Source organism: Aquarana catesbeiana, linkage group LG02, assembly GCF_042186555.1.
Source record: "Aquarana catesbeiana isolate 2022-GZ linkage group LG02, ASM4218655v1, whole genome shotgun sequence".
Lineage (NCBI taxonomy): Eukaryota > Metazoa > Chordata > Amphibia > Anura > Ranidae > Aquarana > Aquarana catesbeiana.
The window spans coordinates 265866483-265889542 of record NC_133325.1 but is presented as its reverse complement, the minus strand read 5'-3'; the positions used below and the strand labels follow the sequence as shown (position 1 = coordinate 265889542).

Below are 23060 nucleotides of genomic sequence, written 5' to 3'. Positions count from 1 at the left end.
TATCTTATAGTTTCTAACAAACAGAACAGACTTCCAAAGCCTCCCCCCCCCACCTTTTATTGGTAGATACACAATTAGGTGATTTTCGATTTTCCAAGCTCAAGTCAATACGCCTATATCTATACAGTCATCAATATGTTCCTAATATTTCCTTCATTCTTGCCTCTAATGTTCCTATGTAGAATGAGGGAGGAGTTTCATATAGATTGTTTTTTTTTTTTTCTGCAGGTCTGTTTTAAGACATTAGTTAAAATAGGACTGTCCCAAACTTGGGCATTTTAAACGAAGCAAGTAAAAGCGAAATACAATGACAAAATACATCGTCCAATCAGAAAAAGCTTTATTGAGAAAATGCAAAGCATTCTCTGAAAAGCACCCATGGCAGGTGTTCAAAATGCAGCAATGAAACAGCTCAGGCATGGGACCTGGAAGCAAAGTAGAGAACACCACAGTAACGGTGTCTACTACAGTTTCCCAACTTCAAGGGATCCCACATGGTTCAATGTAATTGTGTAAAAATATCCATAGCTAGAATTTGTTTTAATTTTATAAAAATTGATTTTAATTTTTTTGGGGAAAAAAAAAATACCCTTGACACTTTCCTTTCACAGCAAACAGCATTCCGATGGTATGTGCTTCAACTACTGCACGTCTCAAAGTATGACTGCAGATTCACTGTAATGATCTTCCTGCCAGCAGTTTTTTGTGCAAACTCAAACGTACTGCCATTCATATCATATTATGCTAAGAAAACCCATTTCACAAATGTCAAACCTCAACCGGCTTCGTCTTGATTAGAATGAAGAGGACTGTTCCACAGCTTGTTTGTAGTTTCTCAACAGAAGGGCTATCAATCTACTCCCTATAATTAGGTGATTCATTTCACTGCTATCAGGGCTTCCAGAAATAGTCTCCACAGCTTGAGAAGATTGCAACTGAAGTTGAGTTGCTTTCTTCTTTTGGATGGTGCTTGAAATAATTGTTTTATATTTGCTTGTTTCAAATGAAGATTGGGGGGTGGGGTTAGTTTGTGTGAAAAGCGACTCAGGAAATGGCTGGATAGATCGGGAATCCCTCAAGATTTGTCTCTTCAATAATTGGTACAAATTAAGTTTTTCTATATTAATCATAATGGGGTGAAGTTTGTCTTAAGAAGCAGACGAAACATGTAAATGATAGGTAAATAAAATGTTTTTTCTTTCGAGAGACCCTGTCCTAAAAGTTAAGTTTCACGATAGGGAGTTTAACAAGACTCGTGGCCACTCATTAAAATTAGAAGAAAAGAGGTTTAACCTTAAACTACATAGAGGGTTCTTTACTGTAAGAGCGGAAAGGATGTGGAATTCCCTTCCACAGGCGGTGGTCTCAGCAGAGGGCATTGATAGTTTCAAATAAATAAGCACTTGAACGACCACAACATACAGGAATATACAATGTAATACTGACATAAAATCACACACATAAGTTGGACTTGATGGATTTGTGTCTTTTTTCAACCTCACCTACTATGTAATTTAACTATGTAAGGTAAAAACACAGAATAATAAAGTATTTTAAATGACTACTTGCACTATTTTAATTTCTATAAAGTATTTTTTATTCACTTGCAAAATGCCATTGAGCTTTCTAGAAAATTTGAGTAGTCCAAAAGCAAAGGCCTGGCTCTCATTAAATCTACATGTGACAGAGGTCGAATCCAGGCTACACTGGACATTAACCAAGTTAACAGCTAAGCTGCAAGGCATTATGCCCAAGTTCCACAGGGTCTGGGAACCACGAGTCATACATTTTCTACCAGCTGCATTTGATTGCCGCCTCTTTGAGCTATAATGTATGGTACTTGCTTCCTCTGTTATGCACTAATGCTGAGAATTCTTAACCGCCCAAACCCTCCCCCATCTGTCGGAACGCAGACCCTACCCATCCATTTCTGGTTTCCCTCCTTTCCAACACCCTCCTACACACCTACATCTGGATCCCTTTCTGTTTCTATTCCTGTGTTTTCACACTACCTTCACTCTCGTATTTTTAGATACCAACTATAGCTCACATGACTGTATTATCTATGTGTACTTCTGTATTTTCTGAAACGTATCTGCCTATTAGGCCTAAAGGGGGAAAGAGAGGGAAAGTTATTTTCACCCTTCACCATCTCATAAAAGAATGTTCAAGGATCACTAAACTTATAGTTTGAGAGGGGAGGTAGGGGAGAAAGGGGAGGGGGATAGGTAAGAAGAAGGGGTGAAGGGGGAAAGGATTTTAGCACAATGCATCCGGAAAGTATTCACAGCGCTTCACTTTTTCCACATTTTGTTATGTTACAGCCTTATTCCAAAATTACATTCTTTATTTTCCTCCAAAATTCTACAAACAATACCCCATAATGACACCGTGAAAGAAGTTTGTTTAAAATCTTTGCAAATTTATTTAAAAGGAAAAAAAATCCTATGTACATAAGTATTCACAGCCTTTGCTTAACCACTTCCAGATTGCCGCACGCCGATATACGTCCAAACTGCTGCCATAACCCCGGTATCCCCGTTTTCGTGCGGCGGCCGGCTTTCTGATAAAAGTGGTCCCTGTGGCAGATCCGCCATGAGATTACTTTTATCGGTGGCGGGAGAGGGACCCCCCCCTCCACGATACGGTGCCCTCCGCCGCTTACCGGAGCCGTCGGTAGTTGCGGAGGCAATCGCGTCCTTCACCGTGCTGTGCTTGGAGACGAGTGAGGCTAAGATGGCGCCCACTCGTCTCCATGACACTGCTGGGCGGAAGCGTCGTCAAAACGTCACTTCCGCCCACGCCTCTTAAAGGCATATTTTTTTCAATGTCATTTTTTTAAATGACTTTTTTTTTTTATTGCATTTTCATGTAAATATGAGATCTGAGGTCTTTTTGACCCCAGATCTCATATTTAAGAGGACCTGTCATGCTTTTTTCTATTACATGTTTACATTCCTTGTAATAGGAATAAAAGTGACGCAATTTTTCTATTTTTTTTAAACAGTGTAAAAATTAAAATAATTTAAAATAAATAATAAAAAAAAAAAGTTTTTAAAAATCCCCCATCCCGACAAGCTCGGGCGCAGAAGCAAATGCGAGTAGCGCCCACATATGAAAACGGTGGTCATACCACACATGTGAGGTATCGCCGCGACGGGTAGAGCGAGAGCAATAATTCTAGCGCTAGACCTCCTCTATAACACAAAACATGCAACCTGTAGAATTTTTTAAACGTCGCCAAAACGAGGCTGGTCCTTAAGTGGTTAATACTTTGTTGAAGCACCTTTGGCACCAAGTACAGCCTCGAGTATTATTTAGTATGATGCTACTAGCTTGGCACACTTATTTTTTGGGCAGTTTCTCCCATTCTTCTTTGCAGGACCTCTCAAGCTCCATCAGGTTGGATGGGGAACATGGGCGCACAGCCATTTTCAGGTCTCTCCAGAGATGTTCAATCGGGATCAAGTCTGGGCTCTTGCTGGGCCACTCAAAAGACATTCACAGAGTTGTCTCGTAGCCACTCCTTTGTTATCTTGGCTGTGTGCTTAGGGTCCTTCTCCTGTTGGAAGATGGACCTTTGCCCCAGTCTGAGGTCCAGAGCGCTCTGGAGCAGGTTTTCATCAAAGATGTCTCTGTACATTGCTGCATTCATCTTTCCCTTGTTCCTGACTAGTCTCCCAGTTCCTGCCATTGAAAAACCTCCCCACAGCATGATGCTGCCACCACATGCTTTACTGTAGGGATGGTATTGGCCAGGTGGCAAGCAGTGCCTGGTTTCCTCCAGACACGACGCTTGCCAGTCAGGCCAAAGAGTTCAATCTTTTGTTTCTCATGGTCAGAGTTCTTCAGGTGCCTTTTGGCAAACTCTAGATGGGCTGTCATGTGCCTTTTACTAAGGAGTGACTTCCATCTGGCCTCTCTACCATACAGGCCTGATTGGTGGAGTGCTGCAGAGACGGTTTTTCTTCTGGAAGGTTCTTCTCTCTCCACATAGAAATGCTGGAACTCTGTCCGAGGGACCATCAAGTTCAAGGTCACCTCCCTGACTAAGGCCCTTCTCCCCTGACCGCTCTAGGAAGAGTCCTGCGGCTCCAAACTTCTTCCATTTATGGATGATGGAGGCAATTGTGCTCATTGGGACCTTCAATGCTGCAGAAATGTTTCTGTACCTTTCCTCAGATCTGTGCCTCCAAACAATCCTGTCTCCGATGTTTACAGACAATTCCTTGGACTTCATGGCTTGGTTTATGCTCTGACATGCACTGTTAACTGTGGGACCTTATATAGACAGGTGTGTGCCTTTCCAAATCATGTCCAATCAACTGAATTTACCACAGGTGGACTTCAATCAAGTTGTAGAAACATCTCAAGGATGATCAGTGGAAACAGGATGCACCTGAGCTCAATTTTGAGTGTCATGGCAAAGGCTGTGAATACTTATGTACATGTGATTTTTTTTTTTTCCTTTATTTTTCATAAATTTGCAAACCTCTTTCACGTTGTCATTATGGGGTATTATTTGCAGAATTTTTAGGAAAATATTGAATTTAATCCATTTTGGAATAAGGCTGTAACATAACAAAATGTGGAAAAAGTGGGGCGCTGTGTATACTTTCCAGATGCACTATACACTTGGATTGTTTCTTAAAATGGAACAGAGTAGGACGGTGAGAGGAGGTGAGGAAGTGGATGTTCAGATTGTAAAAGATGGGGGGGGGGGGGGGGGATAAGAAGGGATAGCTTGTAAATAGTGGATGAAATCAATGAGCAAATGATATAAGATAGTGTCAGGGGTTAGCTCAAAGGGGATCACCTTCCATGGGAAAAGGGTAGTCCAAACAGCAGGTTTCTTAAATTCTGAGTTGTAGCTAGGTTTATTTTTAAAGGTTGCATGAAAATAACACAAACAAAAACTCTTGCCATCCAGTCACTAACTGAACATTGCAGGTTCCTAACTCAACAGGTGAAGGGCTTCTCCCAGTCACCCACAAAACAAAGATAATGCAAACCTTTTCTCTTACAAAGCAAACTTCACATAAGCAGCTCTCTCAGGTTTTTGGCTTCCTGAGTCCCAGGCCAAGAGCAATCCTTTGTTCTAGTCCTGCTTAATTTTTACCATCTGTTGGTGGACACAAGTGTACTGCAAAATCTGGTCTGGAACCAACCCTGCCAAGGTGGCTAGTAAAACCCGGACCGGATTCCACCTTAGTTCTCGGCAAATTAACGCATGCGAGGTGAAACATAACATCCATCAATCACCTCGCTTTTCATAATGTCACAATAGTTATAACGGGGTTAAGGGTGATGTAGTAATAGAAAAGGGAGTAGCCAACTTAAAGGAAAAGGTCATCAAGAAGTGAGAATTTTATTTATTAAGAAATAAAGGGTTATTTGCATTTGTACCATTTTATGTCTGTTTTCCCTTATGTGTCGTGTGTTATGTTTGTGCATGAAAGGTTTTAGTAAGAGATGTAATATAATTTTTGTATTGCAAAAAAAAATTTATGAAAAAAAAAGCATAACAGTGTAATTGTATGTGAACTGCTGCAGTAATCATTTCCTATGTGGCAAAACATTTACTGTGGGGCCAGTATATTACCCCAACTGTTGTAAAGGGGATAGGTTGAAATAGGCAGATAAAAAAAAAAACAATCCCTACATGTCTACATCTAATACAGTTTTAAGATGGATATGAAAATGTAATCATTTTAAAGTGGTTGTAAACTCCCCCGAAAGAAAACCTGCATCTCATACTAGCTAATTATGAAATACTGTATTTATTCACGTATAACACGCACTTTTTCACCCTGAAAATCAGGTGCAAATAGCATGTGCGTGTTATACGCCGATACTTCAATTTTAGCTGCCTCAGAGGGGGGGGGGGGGGGGGACGAGCGCCGTCAGATTACATACAGTGAGAATCTTCTGTTTACTTGGCGGCCTCTGTAATAGGAAGTCCCGTCTCTTGGGCCACCATTGGACCACTGTTCTGTCTATTATAGGAGATTAAATAAAGAAAAGTGTAGCGCTAACAGTTATGAACATAATCAGTAATCATGTATATAGTTTATGATACATAAATGTGTATAATAATTTTTAGGAACCAATACACATTAAGTCCATAGTGTAAAGAAAAAGTGCTGGTGATACACTTATCATACAGTCTCCAAAAAAATAAGAAAGTCTTTAAAGAATATATAACACCAAAAAATAGTAAAGAAACTCTGTGTGTGTGTGTTGATAGAAGATCCACCACCTCTTAAATTGGGATTATAGGAGATTCTCACTGTATGTAATCTGTTGGCGTTCATCCCATCCCCCTCCCTGTTCCCTCTAGGCTGCAGATGGGCATTGATCAGGCTGCACTGATGGCAATGGTGAGGCTGCTGCTTTGATGGCAATGGTGAGGCTGCTGCCTTGATGGCAATGGTGAGGCTGCATTGATGTGGACTGATGAGGCTGCATTGATGGCACTTGTGAGGCTCCAGATAGGCATTGATCAGGCTGCATTTATGGCAATGGTGAGGCTGCAGATGGGCACTGACCCTTATTTTGCTTCAAAGTTCCTTATTTAAAATGTAAGTTTTTTCCAGAAACTTCCCTCTTAAAATAAATGTGCATGTTATATGTAAATACGGTACTTACCTTAGATTGAAGCTGTTGCAGCAGTACCCGCACACCGATGTGACTGGCGACATGTCTCCCCGAGTTATTTCTGGGTTTGCGGGCTCGGGCACTGTGATTGGCCGGACCTGTGATGACGGCACTCCCGTGCATGCACGCGGAAGCCTTGCGGTCACGGTACAGCTCCTGAAGAAATGGCACGAGCGGGCCGTTTCTTCAGTGCGCATGTGCCAATGACACCGGCACATGCGGATACAGTGAATATCTCCTAAACTGTGCAAGTTTAGGAGATATTCATGGTACCTACAGGTAAGCCTTATTATAGGCTTACCTGTAGGTAAAAGTGGTGTAACAGGGTTTACAACCACTTTAAGGCTCAGTTCACACTAATGAGATGCGGGAACCCTGCAAATCCACTGCTGGTTCCTCGCATCGCTCCTGACTCGCAAGTTCACAAGTTCAAGGCAGATCACACTGCACTATGCGAACTGTTGGGAGTGTCAATAGAAAGTTAATGACACCCCCAAATCAGTTTGCATATCGCAGTGCGAATTGTCAGTTCGGACATGAATCGGATCACATGGTTGTGAATACCCATGCGATCTGATTCTGGTGCGGACCAAAAAAAGGGTCCTATGCGAGTTTGGTCCAAATGCGATGCAAATTCAGCCATGCTATCTGTATAGCTGAAATCACATCGCACAGACACCACGTGTGATTTGCACTGCAGTTCGGTGCGAATCACATGCAATATCACACAGCGCACTGGTGTGAACCGGGAACAAATGTGAAACTTTAAAATTAAACATTGTAATAATAAGCTCAAAGTAGTGTATACCTAATCACTGAGAATAATAATAATGAACGTTAATTTATATAGCGCCTTTAAAGATAGCTTCTCAAAGAGCTTTACAAGGAAAACGCAAGCAATACACAGGATAACATAAAGGCAAAAAGGGACAATTAAGTCAAAGCCTAATTGCTTCTTTCCTGAGGACTGCCCTAACGAACACTGACCTTGACCTCCTGCTTCAGAACAACATACGCCAAGAGGCATAGGGAACTTTTAGACCCCATTCACACAGGGACGACTTGTCAGGCGACCTAGTCGCTTGACAAGTCGCCTCCCGTTCTGTACTATGGAGCCGTTCTAAGGAGAGCGACGCAAGTCGCTCCGACTTAGAAAAAGGTTCCTGTACGACTTCGGGGGCGACTTGGGGCGACTTGCATAGACTTCGCCCGGGCAGTCGTTTGCAGGTCGCCTCGCTGAGGCGACCTGCAAGTCGTGTTGCCCCTGTGTGAATGGGGTCTTAGACTACTTTCACACTGGGGCGAGTGGGTGGCAGCGGTAAAGCGGCGCTATTTTTAGCACCGTTTTGGCGGCGCTATTCACCAAAAAAGGGTTAAAACCGCCGTCATAGCACCGCTGCCCCACTGTTTTCAATGGGCAGAGGCGCTTTAGGAGCTGTGTACACACTGCTCCTATAGCACTGCAAAGATGAGGCTTGCAGGACTTTTTTTACCTTCCTGCAAGCACACAGGAGAGGCTCTTTACAGTCGCTATTTTTAGCGCTGTAGCGCCTGTAAAGCACCTCAGTGTGAAAGTAGCCTTAAACTTGCAGCTCCCACACAGAGAGGCTTCCGTCAATAGGCACTCAACAGTAGCTCAAACCATAAAACACAGAAAGGATCACCAAACCAAAATTGGATAAAAGAGTCCAAGATAATTGGCTTGCTATCAAATTAATTCCCTGCAATAAGTCATGCCCTATTACAACATTGATATGTTTAAAATGTGTAATTAATGTATGTTTCCACCTGTGTAATTAATATATGTTTCCCCCGCCTCGTCGGGGCGGGGTAAGCAGAGCTGTGCTGCGATCCTTACACAGACACCAACAACGGTTCCAGGAAGTGCCTGTGTGCAGGTGAAGGATCGCTGACTGTCTAGATTAAACTGTGGTCTCTAATCAGAAAATCGGCAATTACAATTATGCAAAATCTAGATGTTTGATTTATTAAACATGCAAGGGCAGACCTTCTTTTTTTAAATGGAATTGCACTTTAAACTGTCAATAAAAAAGTCATATAGGTACAACCAATGTGTTTTGAGGGCAACGCCACTCCCCCTTCATTGGGGGTTAATGCAAGATTAAACTTGGATGGACTCTGAGAAACCAAGGACTTCACAGATCTGTATTAGAACCAGTATTGAACTCTCCTTATGGAGCTGCTGATGAGTAGGTACTAGGAAAATGGCCATGACCATGGGTACTGGTTTGCATTCTTCTGCACTGTATAATTTGTATTTCTATTCATTCTCTTTTAGCCATATTGGGACAGATTCCCCATCAGATCAAGGAGAAGTAATTGTGGTGCTAAGTAATTTCAACAGTAAAATTATTAAAGTTCATGTAAGTATCTAGTTTTAATTCCGTCTTAAAACCTGCCGGTCACTATAGGTTGATACACTCACCTGTTCTAACTATAGTTCTTGTCATAACATTCTGTTTCAGATTTTAACTAAAAGAATTATACTGTCAGAATATTCTTTTTAGAGAGCATTTGATGGGGCAAGACTAATATAGCTAGCTTTATGTTGGTGGCAGTAATTGCCATGTCAGCACCAACTTTTGAAGCTTCGTATACCTGTCTTAACTGTGCAAATAACCAGCATAGCTATAACTACTCCTGCATAAACTGATGAAAGGCGTACACTGACACGAGTTTCTTTATCACAGCTTTTTTTTTCTTGTGCAAAAAAGCAAGAAAATAGAGGTTCTTTCTCAGATAGCCACAGATTATTTCTTAGAGCCATGCCATATAGTGTTTACTCAGGATATAATATTTTATTGCAACAATCAGTCTGTTGTAGGTTATGGATAGCAGCCTAAAGCGTTACCAGGAGAAGCACACTGCTGACCTGTCCCATTTCCATTTAGCATTTACTTATCTTGTATTCATCTCACATGCCCCCCACTGCTTCATACCTCACCAGGAAATACAGGGTATGTAGGGATAGGGATGAGCATGTAGCTCACCTATTTCAAAGCACTGTGGAAGTAATGAGTTCAGTAATGTGTCTTTTCAGCCGGTGGCTGAATGAAGTGGCAGTGAAGGTAAATGTAGGGATCTGTAGAAATCAGCATTTAAAGTGTTACTAAACCCACAATAGTAAAATCAGTCTGTACATGCAGTAAAGCATGCTTGTTATACTTACTATGAAACTCCTCTGTGAAAAATCTCTTTATTGTGTAAAAAGGCTGTTTGAACCTGTCTTTTCTGATCCTCCCTTTCTTCCACAGTCCCCAATCTGCTGATAGAACAGAGCCTTGGGGGCACTCTAGCAATACACACCAAATTGAGCACATGCAGAGGGTTTTTTGTTTTTTTTTTCTTGGGAGAGTGCATGTGATCAGCACAAGGCCAATCAGCACTGTTCAGACAGAGGGTCAGGGGTCTTGCAGCTTTATAGGACACTCAGAGTAGAATGAAAACTCCTCCTACAAGCTTTAACCAGACACTGACAGAAGTCACAAGACTGCTATAAACTGCTGATGAGAAATGGTATTTAGCAGTTTATATTTACTAAAATAATTGCATTTCCATGCTCTGTGTACTGCTAGAGAACAGATATAGTGACTACAGGGTCCTGGGTTTAGTAACACTTTAGGTGAAACTGTTGCTTTGCCCTGCACAGACAAAGCACGGATTAACTTTAAGGTAGGTATTTGTCACATGAGGAATAAAATCTAAAACTGCCCTAAGTGATTATTATGAGGCTCTAGCTCTGTTCATGGACAGGCATCTATTTACTTTACAGTGTATATCTAACCAGCCATTTGGTAAATACACACATTCTCACTTATTATTATTATTACTTTTTCTTTTCCATTTATACATATAGTGAACAGACAGGGTTGGCATGCCATCTGGTAGATAATGGATACAGTTCTTTCTTCTGCAGTTGTAATGAAAGAAATAAGGCACTTACAAAAAGTTGTTACTGTTGTTGAGACACATTTAATTGCACTATGTGTTTGAATACCATGAGCTCCTAATGGTAAAACTTGAGAATTCTAGCTACAGGAATAGCCAAGAGATGTTTGGAAAGTTTTAATGCCAATGGATGACCTTAGAATATCATAGAATAACAAACAAAAAAACAGGATATATTTTTAAAGGTTAGTCTTAGTCCTAGAAGATTTATTTCTAAGCACACTCTATTTTTAACATCATTTTTATTGAATTGTCTTTCCAAATAGAAAGTACAATCTGATCTTATTTTTTATTGCAGGTGCAGAAGAAACCTGACCAGATACATGCAGATCTCCTGAGCAGTGAGTCTGAAGAGAAGACAGGCCTGTGGAGTTCAATAATGAGGTATATATATATAGAGAGAGAGAGAGAGAGTAGAGTGCTAGCCAATAAGGATTCCTTTCAGTCTAATCACTTCATTATTCTGAACTCCCAATGCTATAGATTAAAGCACATTGCACTTCAGATGCTTGGACTGTTTTTGTGAATAATCAAAAGTGTCCTATCCCACTGAAACACACAGGGTACCATCAGCAGATTTAATATAATTGTGCAAAAAAAGATATAACTTATGACTCGTGCATCTTTTTTGAATCTCAACATCATACAGTGAATACACTAGTGGTGAGTTGGCGTGCTCACTAAGCTCTAACTGGCACTGTAAAGCCCAATTAAACATTTAGTTTAAATCTGCTAAATATGTGCATCAAAACAAAAGGTGTTAAATGTCTTACACTACTTTTTCTTTCTAAAGATTCTTGTATGGCCTCCACAGGAGGAGGCTGTGCATCAGTGACAGTACGCATGTAAACAATGGGTTTTGTGTATATACCTGTACAGCCACCGATTCAACCAACCTGCCATCGATTTTACAGGCTGGCTGTATTATCTACCTGCCACTCCTAAATGTACTCTACACTGTTCTCTTGAAGCTGTTTGCAAATGGCCTAAAGCAACAACCACCTGAGTAGAAAAGCCTGTCTTTGGCAGCAGCTGCAGAGTGAGACCCTTGCTGTCTGAGGGGAAGCAGTGGCCTTCCTTCTGAGGTCCAGCACTCCGCCTGCTGAGTCAGACCTACAGTATAGCTCTGCAATCAGCAAAGCTCGTGCTCCCCTTTTATTGTAGAGATCTGGCTATGACGTTGCAGGGTTTAACCTCCGCAGAGAAATCACTGCTTTCACACAAGGCAGGGGTCTGCAACATGCTGGTAGGGCGCAGTCTTTTCTACTTAGATTGTGGCTCATTTTTAATGAAAAACTGTAAGATTTTTCATAACCTTGGGCTTTAATAGAAATAGTTTCATTGTTGTTGAGAAACTCTTCAAGGCTATAAAAATGCTGCTGAAACTGATAATGAAGTGATAGTAGAGGCAGGCCTTTACGTTCAGAAATCAGATGAAGAAAGAACAAAGTGAGGCAAACATCACTTACTTGAGAACAGAAAACTACGAATCTAGTACTTCATAGAGCTATATGTGTAATGTTAACCAGCTACATTTGAATTTCCTGAAATTATCATTTTACTTGCATATGTAATGGCTGGCTTAGGCAGCTAGGGTTTACCTTGGTGTATCTCACAGTTAGGAAGTCACTATTCAAGGGCTATCCATTGTAACAAAGCAAAAATTATATCTGACATTGGACCTTACCAAACATGACTGCTGCTATTTCCATAAGTGCGTGTATAGTGAAGCAACAACATTTGTGATGTCTGTGAATGTTTGCATTTGTCCAGGTTATTGTATAGCAATTGGAAGTTAGTTACATTCAGCTAATCTTAGGTTTATTTAAAGGCTTAGTTCACCCAAAAACTGCCTATGCAGGTAAGAGCTGTCTGCAGATTTGAAAACAAACTGTGCAGCTTTCACCAAAGCTATATTATGCCATTGCTATACATGTAAGCCATTTACATACCTCCAAAATATTGATTGAAAAACTCCCAGGAATGACATCATTCCATCCTGTCTTGTTGCGTAGATGTTTCTAAGCCACTCCCAGCTGTTGCTTTTCACCCCCACTATCACAGGCGTGAGCTTTCAAATATTGAGCTCAGAGCTACTGCATCAGGGGAGAAAAAGAACAGGTGAATGGGTTTGAATCAGAGAAACCACTCACTCCTGTGATGGTAGAGGTGAACAGTAACAGCTGGAAGTGTCTTAGCAACGTCCTAGCAACAAGGCAGGACGAGATGCCATCTCTGGGAGTTTTTCAGTCAGGCTTTGGGAGGTACACCTATCGCAAGGGCATGGTTCATCTTTGGACAAAACTGCAGTTTGTATTTATCTACAGATACCCCTTACCTGCATATTCATTTTTTTTGGTAAAGGTGAACTATACCTTGAAATGAAATATTTTTTCACAAACGAAGACAATTATATTAGGATTCCAACAGTTGTCCTACTTAAATCACTTATATGGCCTACTGGGTAACAGTTAAAAATCAAAGCTAAACTCAGATAATATACATATATACCGCATATGTAAAAGAGAACTTTTTTGCCTGCCAAATGATTTGTATTTTTGTCCATCCTGTTACACTGCTCTGACACAGTTTAGCCCTGTGTGGTAGGGCAGGAGACCTAATTTTTTACTGCTGCAATGCGGCACTGCACGTCACTAACACACTCCTCCACCACCCGATGTCCTTACCATGGATGCGAGTGGTGAGAGCAGCGTTTGGAGCTGTTGTGTCTATCTCCAAGTGTGGCGGGCTCCGGTGTCCTCTCCTGGAGTCCAATAGGATCGCCTAATGTTTTGGCCAATCGGGAAACGAGTTTCATACCTGCTTCCCGATTGGCCAGGAGGAGGACCAGTGTTGCAACAGTGAATATTCATTCACTGTTGCAACACACCTGTAACACACCATGCTCTGCGACCCAAGCCCACGCGATTTTGAAGCCTATTAGAGCCTATGGCTCTAATCAGTTGCTTAAAAAAAACCCTGGCCACTGTAATTCATGTGCCCGGTGCATGAATAGGGGGCGGCCGCAGATAGATTAATGCTATGCATGAATCTATACATTGCATATAGGGGGTGGAGAGGAAAGAGGGGGCGGCGCCCCCAGTGGCAGGGCCACCACTAGGGAGTGGCATTCCGTAGTCCCGCCCACCCCGACAGGCAGCACTGAGCACACCAGGAGCGACGCCCGTAGTCCCACCCACCACTCTCTAGCGGTGGATGGGACTATGGAAGCTGCTCCCGCTGTGTTCAATGCTGCCTGGCAGTACAGGACCGTATCAGTCAGTCCGAGCCGAACAATCCGGCAGTGAACAGCGTGAGCTCAGCGAGTGCCCAAGGATCTATTAACCCTTGCTGCAGGGCTACACTCTGCCACTGAGAAGGACATCATGTGTTTAGATTTTTGCAAATACCCATTGGCTTGCAGCGCTTCCCACCTTGGGCTTGGGGGGGCTGCATTGATGGGCACGGTGAGGCTGCAATGATGGGCACGATGTTCATTTACTTCCTGTTTTGTTAGTTGATAAAAAATAAACTATTACCACTTTTTTTTTTTACTGAAAGCATTCTTAAATTTCAGCATTTTTTCACGCTTGCTTTTTGCACAGTACTGTGTATGTACAATATATATATATATATATATATATATATATATATATATATATATATATATATATATATATATATATATATTCACAGATCAGCGTTAATTTATACCTGAAGTTCACCTTTTAGTTGATTGTTTTGGGTAGCTGTGGCTGACTTATTAAATAAACCGGACATAGTATATTTTAAGCTGGTGGAGGACAGTTAATTTAAAACCTGCAGGATATTTTCTGGTGATTATGCATTATGTAATCTTCATATTTATAGATTAAAAAAAAACATTCCTAAGCTCCATTACTTTTTTGCATCATTCCTGTACTTTTAAAATAGGGTATAATTGAAAGACTATAAATCAGATGATTGCGCATAAAATAGAACATTAAATGCAGCATAACATTTTAATTCGATTTTGTGGTTATTTCCATTGTGCATCCAATGTAATTAAATCTATCCACATATAAAACTGCTAATGGACCATAGTAACAAGATTTTGATTATTATTTCCCTTTCATTACTTCAAGAAATATGTTGTTTGGGAATGTTTAGGAGTGATTTCTACTTTGATAGGGCATTGTAAATCTACTCATTACATTCTGTAACTGGTATTTTGTATACTGTTGCCTTAATAAAGCTTGCCATTTAAAATGTAATATAGGTATCTGACTGCGGGTTTAATAGATTATCATAGTAAAAATCATGCTGTGGTGGTTGAAGGAAAATGACACATTGGGAAAATAAGTAAAAATGTTCACTAAACTAAAAACTTTAAAAGTATTTAGATCTCTTATCTGTATTACAAACTAAAAATCACATAAAGCAGTGATTCTATATGGTGGCTTTTACTTGTGCCTTTTTGAACTTTTTATACTTTTTATATGATGAATATGATTTTGCACTGCAGTGGTTTGATTTCCTAGGCTCACTTTCATTCAGAAGACAGCAGTGCTCCAAACATTCTATACCCCTGGAGCATGTGTACAGATGGCAGAGGGCTTAGCTTTGTGAATCTTTCTATGGTTGTGTATTATAGGGACTCCAGTTGGGGAGAATTTGTTATTGTGTTTATCTTCACCTCATGTGGAATGGGTAAGTCTCAACATATGAGCTAGGGATGCAAGATCATACGAGTTCCCAGGCCTGAGGAAGGGGTGGGTTAGGTGGGCTAAAACACCCTGGGGCTTATAATGGGGTGACTTCTCCCAAAATACTGGAGCTAGGAGCATGAGCATTTTTAATTTTCTGGGATTCATGCTGGCTCTCAGGACCCCTGAAAACTACAGCCCAAGGTATAACCACTCTGTTAGATGACATTTGGCTCTAGATTGTAGAAGATGCCTAAAAGGGTACTGTTTTAGAGGTTATCTTTCCGGTGGTGTAGTAGTAAAAAAACTCCAAAATAACAGCATATGCTGCATGATGGTACTACTAACCCTGCAGTGGCAATGCTCTGTAAAATGCCTTCATTCTTTAGATTTTCACTGTTTCTTTTACACTGATTATCTGGGAGAATTGCATTAATTAACCTGTTAAAACAGAAGTATTGTAGTAAAACTTCATAGGCTGAAGCAAGCGGATTGAGACAGTTGCTTCTTGATTATAGAGTAAGCAGAAAGTGATGCTTATTACCTTATTCACTGTGCTGGATCCATGCAGGTGATTTAATTTTTTCAGAAGCTGGCACATGTGAATTATGACCTGTGTGATATATGATTTCCCTTAAGAGCCTACTGTTCTAAACACTAAATTCATACTGTAAGCTGTTCTCATTGTCACCAGGTAGAAAGGTTGTTATGACTCTATGCTTTTGTCAGTCTTTGGTTTATTAGCCTTGGGCATGTCAGGGTAAGAGCTACCATTTCTACAATAAACTAATATAGGAAGAGATGCTATTTGTTAACAGTAGTAAGTATTTCGTCTCCGTCGGTGTTGCTTAAAATATATCTAAAGTCAACTTTTTTTTTTTGGGTAGAGTGGGAAAAGGTTAAATCCCTGTCTTATTTAATTTTATTTATTTTTTGCTGTTTGTGCCTCAGAAGTGATTTGGGAGTTACTGCTACAGCACTCACTGGGCACTTAAGAACCCATGAGACAGTAATCAAGCTTAATTAAACAAAAATGTGTGTAAAAAAATTATAAAAGGAATGAAATCAAAGACTTGCACCTATAACCCAGAATGCCCAGATATAAAGTGGGTATAGAAAAGACTCACTCCTCTCCCCTTCAAAGTGATTGTAAAGGCGGAATGTTGTTTATTTTAATGCATTCTATGCGTGTGTAAAAAGGTCAACGCGTTTATGGATTCCTGACGGACCCTTGCATTTTTCATCCAGTGCTGCACTGACGTTTCTGGATTCTGAGTCATGGGGAAAGAAAAAGAAGTGTCAAAGGATCTGCGGGAAAGGGTAGTTGAACTGTATAAAACAGGAAAGGGATATTAAAAGATATCCAAGGAATTAAGAATGCCAATCAGCAGTGTTCAAACTCTAATAAAGAAGTGGAAAATAAGGGGTTCTGTTTAAGCCAAACCACGGTCAGGTAGACCAACTAAGATTTCCACAACTAAACAATATAAAAAAACAGTGTAGCGCTGGATTGTGAGAAAAAGCGCATATATTGATATATGCGAATATACTAAAACCCGTAATTTTAGGAAGGCTATATGTCACTATTCTAAAGTGATCAAACACACATATGTGACTCTAAAAAGTGTTCAAATAAACCTATATAGGTATATGAACAGTGAATGATGTGAACAAATACGTGTATATGATGTGGATATATTACGTGAACTAGATATCAACGTAAACAACAAAGATCAATACCGTTATGATTGGCAATATGTAATTAGGAAAATATGTCAACCACTTGATGTTGATTATTCCAAAAAAAAACTTTTTAGTGCTTAACAATATTATAATTATTAGTTAATCATATGCTAAAAACAAAAGACAAAAATACCCAAAAATAGTGAAAAATATATGAATAAAGGAGTGGAAAAGTTAGAACCACCCAAAAAGTTCATATACTACAAAATAAGTGTAGAGTCCCAAACTTGATGAAATTCCAGCATATAATTTCAACTCAGTGTTCCACTGCAACTGTAGCCCATCACCAAGAGAATAAGGCTGGAGGCTTACCAGACAGCCTGCGACCACCCTTATTCAGGGGGGTCTAAACAGGCTCAGTAGAGATGTATGGGTCCAGTAGATCTCACTTAGAAGGGCTCCACAGGAAGATATTGCTTGTGGTCACCGGATACTTTCCAGAGGTGTTCCTCGCTTGGCAAATCGAGGGGTTCCAGGCAAAGTACAGCAGTATTGTCAGCAGGTGCCCCAAAAAGAAAAAAAGGACTCCGATAGTGCAGACCAATCTTACTGCTTTATTTAAAAGGATGCCATCAAATATATATAAAAACAAAACTTCTGGCAGGGGATGGTAACAAAAACAAACTCCACCGCCGTTTAAAATCAAATCGCGCATGCGCGACACGAGCTCACGTTGTCACAACGTGAGCTCGTGTCGCGCATGCGCGATTTGATTTTAAACGGCGGTGGAGTTTGTTTTTGTTACCATCCCCTGCCAGAAGTTTTGTTTTTATATATATTTGATGGCATCCTTTTAAATAAAGCAGTAAGATTGGTCTGCACTATCGGAGTCCTTTTTTTCTTTTTGGGGCACCTGCTGACAATACTGCTGTACTTTGCCTGGAACCCCTCGATTTGCCAAGCGAGGAACACCTCTGGAAAGTATCCGGTGACCACAAGCAATATCTTCCTGTGGAGCCCTTCTAAGTGAGATCTACTGGACCCATACATCTCTACTGAGCCTGTTTAGACCCCCCTGAATAAGGGTGGTCGCAGGCTGTCTGGTAAGCCTCCAGCCTTATTCTCTTGGTGATGGGCTACAGTTGCAGTGGAACACTGAGTTGAAATTATATGCTGGAATTTCATCAAGTTTGGGACTCTACACTTATTTTGTAGTATATGAACTTTTTGGGTGGTTCTAACTTTTCCACTCCTTTATTCATATATTTTTCACTATTTTTGGGTATTTTTGTCTTTTGTTTTTAGCATATGATTAACTAATAATTATAATATTGTTAAGCACTAAAAAGTTTTTTTTTTTTGGAATAATCAACATCAAGTGGTTGACATATTTTCCTAATTACATATTGCCAATCATAACGGTATTGATCTTTGTTGTTTACGTTGATATCTAGTTCACGTAATATATCCACATCATATACACGTATTTGTTCACATCATTCACTGTTCATATACCTATATAGGTTTATTTGAACACTTTTTAGAGTCACATATGTGTGTTTGATCACTTTAGAATAGTGACATATAGCCTTCCTAAAATTACGGGTTTTAGTATATTCGCATATATCAATATATGCGCTTTTTCTCACAATCCAGCGCTACACTGTTTTTTTTATATTGTTTAGTTTGTATGCCCCTGTATTTGGGTTATTGTGTTTTAGCTGCAGGATTTCCTTCACGGTTTTTTATCATTAGTTCTCATATTCATATTGAACACCGAGCGCAATTTCTTTTCCCCCATTTTTAAGATTTCCACAACTGCCAGGAAAATTGTTCGGGATGCAAAAAAAACACACAAATAACTTCAGGTGAAATACAGGACTCTCTGAAAACACGTGGTGTGGCTGTTTCAAGATGCACAATAAGGAGACACTTGAAGAAAGCTGGACTGCATGGTCGAGTCGCCAGAAGAAAGCCATTACTACACAAATGACACAAAGTATCCCGCTTACAATACGCCAAACAGCACAGAGACAAGCCTCAAACCTTCTGGCACAAAGTCATGTGGAGTGATGAAACCAAAACTGAGCTTTTTGGCCACAACCATAAACGTGTATGTGTTTGTAAGTGTGTCGGGACCCTGCGGGGTAAATGACTGCGCTATATCAACATCCGCTTGGAAGAAAAACCATCTGGCCTTTGGGAAGAGGCTCAAGACTTATCTCATTTGAAGACCCAGATGGACACTGGCGACAAAAAAGCACCTTGAGTTTGCATATGTATCGCTATACAAGTTACTCATTCAACGCTTCATTTGGAGTGGAGTCAACAAAGCCTATGATGAAAAGTACACCATTCCTACTGTGAAACATGGAGGTGGATCGCTGATAGTTTGGGGATGTGTGAGCTACAAAGGCACAGGAAATTTGGTCAAAATGGATGGCAAGATGAATGCAGTATTTTATCAAAAAATACTGGAGGAACATTTGCATTCATCAGCCAGGAAGCTGCGCATGGGACATGCTTGGACATTCCAACATGACAATGATCCAAAACACAAGGCCAAGTTGACCTGTCATTGGCTACAGCAGAATCAAGTGAAGGTTCTGGAGTGGCTATCTCAGTCTCCGGACCTCAATATCATTGAACCACTCTGGGGAGATCTCAAACATGCAGTTCATGCAAGACAGCCCAAGAATTTACAGGAACTGGGGGCTTTTTGCCAAGAGGAATGGGCAGCTTTACCATCTCAGAAGATAAAAAGCCTTATCCACAAATACCACAAAAGACTTCAAGCTGTCATTGATGTTAAAGGGGCAATACGCGGTATTAAGAACGGGGGTATGTAAACTTTTGAACAGGGTCATTTGGGTAGTTTCTGTTGTCATTATGATTTAAAAAGAGTAAACACAGTTGATTGATAATAAATGGCTTCAGCCAAACACTAGCCATGAGTGAAAGAAAAGTTTTTGCGTTATCATTCATATTCTCTGAAAAATGGCCAAGGAATCATAAATTCTGCCAGGGTATGTAAACTTATGAGCACAACTGTATAACATCCATGTGAAATAACACCAACATGTCAGAAAAAAAAAAAAATGAAAATTCAAAAACCGCATTACTGAGTTGGAAAAAGAATCAACCGCTTGTGTCAGTATTTTGTTGAACCACCTTTTGCATAATTATAGCCTTTAGTCTGTCGGCCCATCCATTAAGGGCGCATGGGCACTGCCACCCCCCCTTGCATGATGCCGGATGCATGAATTCCAATACGGGGGAGTGTGTTTTTTTGAAGCACTGATTAGAGCCAGAGGCTCTAATACGCTTCAAAATAGGGTGGGCTCAGGGCATAGAGAATGAGCCCACCCAGGTGTGTTACAATAGCAAATGAATATTCACTATTGTAACACTGATCCTCCTCCTGGCCAATCAGGAAGCGGGTCTGAGACCTGTCACCCAATTAGCTGAAAGGGCAGGTGATCCTATTGGACGCCTAGGAGGAAGGGAGGAGACGCACACATGGCTCATGGTGGAAAGGGCACAGGAGACCTCAGCAGATCCTGTGTGTTCTGCTGAGGTCTGTACTGTGATTGGCCACAGCTAATTAGCAGGTATACAGCCAAATTTATTGGCTGTAACCTGCTGACAGGCTCATGCTGTGGACAATCACTGCACAGATCAGCAGGGGGTGCGCACAGTTTGTCTGAAAACCAGTAAGTAAGTTGCGACATACCCATACATCACTTAGCCTGGAGTTGCCACCTGCCAGCAGTAAATGTACTGCGGGCGGAAAGTAGTTAACCTCTTGCAGACTGCCCCAAGCACTTATACTGCACTTATACTGCGGCAGGAGGGCTGCTCTGTGCCAGATCATGTAGTACGTGGTCTGACACTTCCAGGTCTGGGGCGTGTGCCACTGGCGACCCGCTCCCGCTGTGTCCAATTGGACACAGCGGGAGCCAATCAGCAGGTCCAGCAGACACAATGTCCGCCGGGACCCGCTGATCGTTCAGGAGACGGGCAGGACAACAGTCTGCCTATGTAAACAAGGCAGACCATCATTCTGTGAAAGGGGAATGTATTGATCCTGTGTTTCTGCTAAGCAGGAACACAGATCTTTACCTTCCCCCAGTCAAAGCACCCCCCCCCCCCCCAGTTAGCAAGCACTGCCTAGGAACTCAGTTAACCATTTGATCACCACTGATGTTAACCCTCTCCCTGCCAGTGTCATTAATACAGTGCATATTTTTAGGACTGATCACTGTATTTGTGTCACTGGTCCCCAAAATGTGTCAGAAGTGTCAGGTGTCCAATTTGCTGCAATATCACAGTCCTGCTATCAGTTGCTGATTGCTGCCATTACTAGTAAAAAAAAATAAAGTAAAATATCCCATAGTTTGTAGACGCTATAACTTTTGCGCAAACTAATCAATATACGCTAATTGGGATTTTTTACCAAACATATGTAGCAGAATACATATTGGCCTAAATTGATGAAGAAATTAGATTTTTTACATTCTTTTTATTGGGTATGTTTTATACCAGAAAGTAAAAAATATTGTTTTTTTTTTTTTTTCAAAATTGTCGGTCATTTTTTGTTTATAGCACAAAAATAAAAACCGCAGAGGTGATTAAATGCCACCAAAAGAAAGCTCTATTTGTCAAGGACAAATGTTTTATTTGGGTACAGCGTCGCACGACCACACAATTGTCAGTTAAAATAACGCAGTGCCTTATCACAAAAAATGGCCTGGTCATGAAGGGGGGGTAAACCTTCCGGAGCTGAAGTGGTTAATGGACTTTTCTGCATTGTGTTCAGATAAAGTATTCTTTATTCTATTTATTTGCTTTATTTGAAAGAGTTCTGCTGCCTAGTTTTTTATCTCTAGCAACTAGATTGGTGTTTTTCATTTGTATAGTCCTTGAGTCCAATAAAAATAACATTTTTACCTTATAGTGAAAATACAATAAAAAAAAATTTTTTTGAAAGCATCCATTCTTTAAGGGATGATTTACACCACAAAAATGCACTCCAGATCCATTCCGGATGCATTTCTGCATGCACATTTTTTGGCATGTTCCAGTGCGTTTTTAATGCAGTTCCAGGTGCATTCCAGATGCTTTTTTTCTCTTATTTTTTCCTGTTGTGTTTTTTTTTTTTTCACTGTATTACGGTCTGGTACGTTTTTATGCATTCCAGTGCATCCCAGTGTGTTTTTAAAGCGTTTTACCACATTCCAGTACAGTCCAGTGCAGGGAAAATTCAGCATGTTCTACTTTTCTTTTTTTTTTTTCTGGAACTGGAAAGCCCTGGGACTGACCATACTGGTGTGAAATTTGCCATTGGAAACCATCTAACCTACTTCCCATGCATTATTGATGCAGAAAAAAAAACACACTGAACTGCATGTGGTGTGAACTGGCCCTAAATCTATAGAGGGAAGTTTGCTACATGAGCACATTTGCACTAGGTTCGGGTAAACACTTTATCTCTCTGAAATGCATCATACAATTCACACCCTACTCATTTCAACTAAACAATTTATTACAGATCTCAGTACAGACATACCTGTAGCTGACACGCATGGCCTAGCAAATAAATGTTTTTTTTTTATCCCAAATTTGCTCCTCTCTTTTCTATGTTCATGGGACATTTCCAGCTATAGAGATGAAAGGGATTATCTCTGGAGACTGCCTGTAGCTCAGTCATTTACATAGCAAACAGCGGGAGAAATAAAACACTGTGGAGGTTAAGCTGGCCATACACTAGTAGAAGTTTGTTAGAAAATTTTAATTTAAAGGGTGTTCATTCAATTTTCTATTCATTAAGCCAGCCATACATGCATTAAAAAATATGTCCAGTTCAGCAGGGACCAGCAACATTTTGATCCATATATGGCCAAGCAGCCTATGAGTAAGCGCTCCGCAAGAGCGTGAAACGCGTTAGTGGCCAAGCTGTATTGCTCCAGCGGTGTCATGTACTAATTTTATACCACGTTTTGAATAAAGAAGATTTTATTTGCTTATTCCTGAGTGCGGCTGTCCAGATCCTTTCCTGCACGCATA

At 40.6% G+C, this 23060-nt stretch overlaps 1 protein-coding gene across 2 annotated transcripts in view; it reads left to right on the top strand.

Annotated features, from left to right (window-relative positions):
- Nucleotides 1–23060, top strand: part of UGGT2 (UDP-glucose glycoprotein glucosyltransferase 2) — a 670166-nt gene that overhangs the window by 554186 nt on the left and 92920 nt on the right. For both annotated transcript variants that reach the window (XM_073614383.1, XM_073614382.1), the window contains exons 30-31: nucleotides 8957–9041; nucleotides 10925–11010. In XM_073614383.1, the coding sequence (XP_073470484.1) occupies nucleotides 8957–9041; nucleotides 10925–11010 (171 nt within the window). The remainder of the gene's footprint in view (nucleotides 1–8956; nucleotides 9042–10924; nucleotides 11011–23060) is intronic.